At 45.6% G+C, this 6,000-nt stretch overlaps 1 protein-coding gene across 1 annotated transcript in view; it reads left to right on the top strand.

Annotated features, from left to right (window-relative positions):
* Positions 1-295: 295 nt before the first annotated feature.
* Positions 296-6,000, top strand: part of unc5cb (unc-5 netrin receptor Cb) — a gene marked incomplete at its 3' end in the record, with an annotated part of 155,429 nt that continues 149,724 nt past the window's right edge. Inside the window, exon 1 of the mRNA XM_080833862.1 lies at positions 296-429. Coding sequence (XP_080689988.1) covers positions 312-429 — 118 coding nt within the window. The 5' untranslated portion in view covers positions 296-311. The remainder of the gene's footprint in view (positions 430-6,000) is intronic.

Below are 6,000 nucleotides of genomic sequence, written 5' to 3'. Positions count from 1 at the left end.
GTTTATCCAGTCAGGTGACTCTGTTAAGAATTGCATTCTGAGGGGGGAAAAACGTTTTTCTGAAGGACTCTTCAGTCATACCTTGATGCACAAGGGCGGTGGTGTGGATATTCTTTGGCCGCTTATTTTCCAGGACTGGAAGCCGTCTTTACCTCCGAGACAAGTGTTTGGACCTCTAACTGGAACACTTTTCATTTGATCAGACTCTAAAGTTCAGTGTTATTCGCTCCGGGGCGCTGTCAACGGACGGACTGAACGCGACTGTTACAAGGCATTGGGTCTGTTTGTTGCGGAGTGCGACTCTTCCTAGGATGGGGAAAAGTGTGAAGACTGCGAAAAGTGACATTGGAGCCAATGGATTCGCATCGCCAATGATCTTCATACCTGTGATTTTGCTTATGGCCCTGGTGAGCACAGGAGTCGCCCAAGGTAAGATTGTAACATCCGTACCTGCAGTGAGTTTTCTCGGGCAACGAGAGGTGAATGATTCTGCGTTACTGGCTTATCGCTTGGAATGTGATGGTTGCATTGCATTTCATGTCGGAAGAAAATGGTCCCGTAACAAATACAAATCCTGGATATTTGAAAAGGATATTCGTTTCATGATATTTTATCATCATCGATGTCTTCATAGTGAAGATGTTTCTAAAAGAATCCGGACAAAAGGCTCAAGCGAATGCATCCATATCTGTCTCATGAAGACAGGAGTTCGGTGAAAACATATGACATTAACCTAGGGTTGTGTCACCGATAATATATTTTATTTTGTTTGTATTTGATGTAGTGGAATTAATCGCGCCCATATTGTATGATGTTGTAATTAGGTGTACTCAGTGAAACAATTTAGAAGTTTCGCATCAGCGCACTGCTTCGCCCGCCGCCGTCTGATCTCCGTCACAGCTGCGTGTTTCCATTTGACGTGTTTTAGAAACTTCTCTGTGGGGGAATAGAACATTCGAAAGTTTACTGTCAAACAAAATAAAAATAAAAATAAACAAGCATATCTTTTTTAAATGACTCATTTAGGCTTATTTTAGAAGGTTCCTTACATTTACTTTACATTCATACTCACACCGTCTTTGTTTTATATATTTGCAATAATGTTTTTCCTTCATCGTTGATAATAACATATAGGCTATTGAATATTGATATTTGAATTGAACACCGATTAACATTGACATCGACAGCGAGACTATAGCCTTTGGACAGTGAAGAGTGAGCGCATCACTGAGGCTAAAACCCGGCCCGTTCTTATATGCAATCCTATTGGTCTCATTATAGGGTTGACTTTGTAGGATAACTTTGTTTTGTTCTGTTCACAGTAAAAACAAGTGAACCTTTTTCAAAAACATCCACTGACACACATACTCACACAGCAAGAGAGATGAAGAGACAGAGAAAGGGATAGATAGAAACAAGAGCAGGGGTAATTACAATGTAATTTTGTAAATCAATACCCTTTGTTACAAAGATCAGTCAATGGGTACCATTTTCAGTGTGAATGCCTCTAAAAGCTCTGTGTTCAATATTCTTTTTTTCCAGTGGTGTAATGATGGTGTTTTGTCTGTGTTTTTTCGCTATTTGCTTTCTATGGATTTTTGAAATGAATGAGTGGTGGTTGTATAGCATGACTGTGCTTGTATCTTTTAAGACTCAGTTCTTCTACATGACAGTGTTTGTCTGTCCTTGTTTGTTGATTTTGAGCGGTGCTTAGACAGGGACAGACAGTGGGTTTTCGGCTGGATAGACTATGTCCTTGTGTGCTGGGAAAATGTAGGGACACAGTGGGAGTCGTCTGCCAACCAAGCAGACTGTTCAGAAATACTAACAGCAGGCTGGTTTCCTTTCCAACTGGGTCTTTTTGAGTTTCATTTGAATTGAACAGGCATATTCTTTTCATTGCAAGCAATGCAGGTTTCCATGTGCTGAGACCTTAAGATGGATGAAGTCATTCAGAATCACAGTCTAGGATCAGAGGGGTTTATGTGAGATGGACAACTGAACAATACATTTTGGCTGTGTCTGAGCTCACTGGATGTTGAACATTGCCTTGTCTTGCTGTGATCTCACAGTTGGGCTACTACTGTGAAACCCTTTCTGTTATACATTTGCACGCAGGTATTTGATCTATTGTGTCGATTCAAAAGGGCACTCACTAGACAAAATGAAGCTAAGTATTCTGTCGGTTTAAGTGAAAACAAATATTATCCCTCAAATGTAAAAATCTTCTATTCACTCACGGTTAATTTTTTCAAATCAAATATTTATGGCCACAGAGCTGAATATGTTGAGTTTCTCGTCTTAAATAATGTCATTGTACATCCCTTCTTATAGCACTCTATTGATCTGGGTCAGGGCTGATGCCTTCTCCGTTCACTTGTGCGAGGGGTGCGAGTGAGTGGGAATCAGGTTTTACGCAGGCACCAACAAGACCCTCATGTTAAATATGCACTGTGAGCTACACACCACCTCCTCAGTCTTAGCTCCACAGGGGGAGCCAGATCCAGGCTGCCAACCCCCCCACCACCGACACAAACACACACACACACACACACACACACACACACACACACACACACACACACACACACACACAGCACCCAGGCTCACTCTCCCACCCACCTCTCCCTCCCTCCTTCTCTCCCTCCAACCCACTATTGCATAGTTAATGAGGAAACGAGGGAAGGAAAAAGAAAGACAAGAGAAATACAACCCAGCTCTGGTTTCTGAAGGGCATTGCAGGATGACATAATCCTCCCTTCCATTCCAGAGCTCCACAGAGGCCCGTGTCGCAGGCGGTAATGGGAACATGAACCAGGTCGTTTCGTGTCCATTAAGAAGTCGATATTCTGGGGACAACATTGTTGGCGACTAATTAATGGCCCATAGTTTTTCTGTCTTTTGCTCCCAGTGTGGAAGAGCTGCTCACATTTGCCTCATCATTAGAAACAAGTGCGGTGTTTAAAACACTGCCTGATGTTGCACCTATCACATAGCCTTCTGCCAGCCTTTCATTCGGGCGCGAGACGTGAAGATGTCCGTCTTCACTTTCACCCTCTGGAGGTGTAGAGTTCAGGTGACGAGAGTATGAAAGGAGAGCGGGGAGGACCAGAGAAAAGTAGATGGGAGAAGGAGAAATTAGGAGAAAAGTAGAGACATGAGAGGAGAGGAGAAGAAGGCAGAGGACAGAGACGACAGAGAGGACATGAAAAGACGAGAAGGTGGAAGGCAAGAGAGGAGAGACAATCATATATCAATCAGAGGGGAGCAGCCCCGCGAATCTCATCATTCCCCCGGGGATTGGGATAGGGGCGAATGCCTCCATGCTGGAGATAGGCATCTGCTGGGTGCATGTGTGTGAGTGTGTGTGAGTGTATGTTTGTGTATGTGTGGGGAGTGTGTGTCGGTGTGTGTGTATGTTTGTGTTAATGCATGCATGTGTGTGTGGGTGGGTGGGTGCGTGTATGTGTGTTTGTGTGAATGTTTGTGTTTATGCGTGTGTGTCTTGGGGGGGTATGTTTGTGTGTGAGTGTGTGTGAGTGTGTGTGTGTGTGTGTGTGTGTGTGTGTGAGTGTGTGTGAGTGTGTGTGTGAGTGTGTGTGTGTGTGTGTGTGTGTGTGTGTGTGTGTGTGTGTGTGTGTGTGTGTGTGTGTGTGTGTGTGTGTGTGTGTGGTGTGTGTGTGTGGGTGGGTGCATGTATGTGACTGCTTCCCAGGGAGAGCTGGCAGGGATGGCACGCGGGTGCCGAGAGAACAAGCAGATGAGGAGTGTGCGGTTCCCCGCCCGGTGAACCCCCGACAATGGCAGGACAGGAGAGGGCCTTGTCAGCCCATTGAGCGGCAGATGGGCGTGTGGATTTGTGGGCAGGAGAGGGCCGTCTGTCTGTTTGAATATGCAGATCCCTTTGTTGATGAAAGAGAGAGGGATGCCAGAAAAAGAAAAGGCATGTTTTAGTGCTTTTTCTCCTCTTTGGAATTTTTTAGTTTTTTTTAGTTTTTCCGGTTTTTGTTTTTGCATAATTGTAGGCACTGTGTAGGCACTGTCAACCACATTCGAAAGCTATGAGGAGCATTTCATTGACATGATGGCCATGGAGTTTAGATGAAGAGAAATAGAGAGAAATGTGGAGCGAGAGAGAAATATGGAGAGAGAAAGAGAAAGTATAAGAAACAAAGCCTCCCTGTTTGTCTATTCACTCATAATGAGCGTAAAGACCGAAAGCAAAGCAAAAGGCCTGGGCGCCCGCAGAGTCGGGCTGTAAGATTAGTTCACTTTTTCCACCTCCCTCCCTCCCCTCTTCATTTTCATTCTGCCTCTCTCTGTTTCTCTCTCTCTCTTTCTGTCATGTCTTCCTCATGTGTCCCCTTAGCTATGTTTACTGAGTGAGGGACTAATGGATCTGCAAGAAAATATTTTCACTATTCAAACGGCGAGAGCTTTGGAGAATTTGTTAAAAGTGAAGAAAAGCAGGAAAAAGCCCCTTGCATGCCCACAAACACAAAAGCACACACACACACTTAAACACACACCCACACTGTGTCCAACAACATATACGGTTCTCTCACAGGCAGTATAGTGTGTCACTTTACAACCACCCTCACACACACACACACACACACACACACATACATACACATACACACACACCAAACATATACCATTTTCGCACATGCTGTATTAAGTGTCGTCTCAGACGAGGACGTGTAAGAAAACTGTGTAAGTGAGAATGCTATTACTATCATCATTACTCTAACCGCTTCCCTCACTGGCCTCTCTGCCGTCTCCCAGGGGTGCTGCTAAAGTTTCAGTCATCGCGGTCGTCCTGCGAATACACTCCCAGCGCACAAAGGCCTGCATTGTGTGAGGTGAGGGGTACTGTAGAATGACCTAGTGCTTAAATGTGTCGGTAATTCCCTGAGGGTGGCGCGAGCGAGGCCACTTTTCACAGAGGACCACTCTTTCTTCTCCCTTTGTTGGTTTTTCCTGCGGTAACAGCAGAAGGAGAGGTGTGTGTGTGTGTGTGTGTGTGTGTGTGTGTGTGTGTGTGTGTGTGTGTGTGTGTGTGTGTGTGTGTGTGCTGTTTGTATGTGTTCATACGCAGGTGGAAAGAAAAGGTCAGGCTTAGATGCTGTGTCATCAGAGTTCTGTGTACCCCCCATCCCCGCAGCCACACACACACACACACCTACACACACACACACACACACACACACACACAAACACATGCATACACTGAATTTGGGGTGTCAGCGTCTCACACAATGTAGTTTGTCTTTCTCCCTTGTCTCACCTTTCCCCTTTTGGAGGTTGTTTCTTTTTTTCAACAATATCTCTTCTGAAAAGCGGCTTGCTGAGGTTGCTTCTCTTACCCTCTCGTACCTGACGTCACTCTCTCCTCTCTCTTGCTGCATATTTAACATGCACTGCCGTTCTCTTACATGTCAGTGGAATAGAGCTTAGTCACTCGTAGCAGTCAAGCCTGTACAGATACTCTCAACCCAAGAATGAGGCTCATGGAAAAAGGAGAGGGGAAAGAAGAGGACGGGAAAAGAGATGATTAAGGTTAAAGAGAGAAGTGTTGAGTGGAGTGTGGAGAGGGGAGGTATCATAGCCATAGCGCTTGCCTTTCCTTTCCCCTCTACAAAATGGTAGAGAGGTGAATGAGATAGAGTGAGGGAGAGAAGAGGAGACAGAGAGTGAGTGAGAGAGTGAGGGAGAGAAGAGGAGAGAGAGAGTGAGCGAGAGAGTGCGGGAGAGAAGAGGAGAGAGAGAGTGAGCGAGAGAGTTAGAGTGAGAGAGAAGAGGTGAGAGAAGGCCTGAGTGCAATTAATCACACACTGTCACTGTCTCGAGCGTCAGATTGGAGCTGGCTGCTATTAGCAGTCCATTAGCAGGGCTCGGCACAAGTAGCACCACTTCACAGGCATTCCTGATGTGGAGAGGCTGACCCGAGAGCCTGAGAGGCTGTCAGCAGCGGCAGGACACGAGGCCCCTCCTCGT

The sequence above is a fragment of the Sprattus sprattus genome (assembly GCF_963457725.1).
Source record: "Sprattus sprattus genome assembly, chromosome: 3".
NCBI classification, from domain to species: domain Eukaryota; kingdom Metazoa; phylum Chordata; class Actinopteri; order Clupeiformes; family Clupeidae; genus Sprattus; species Sprattus sprattus.
Note: the sequence above shows the minus strand (reverse complement) of the source record. Positions and strands in the feature narration are given on the sequence as shown.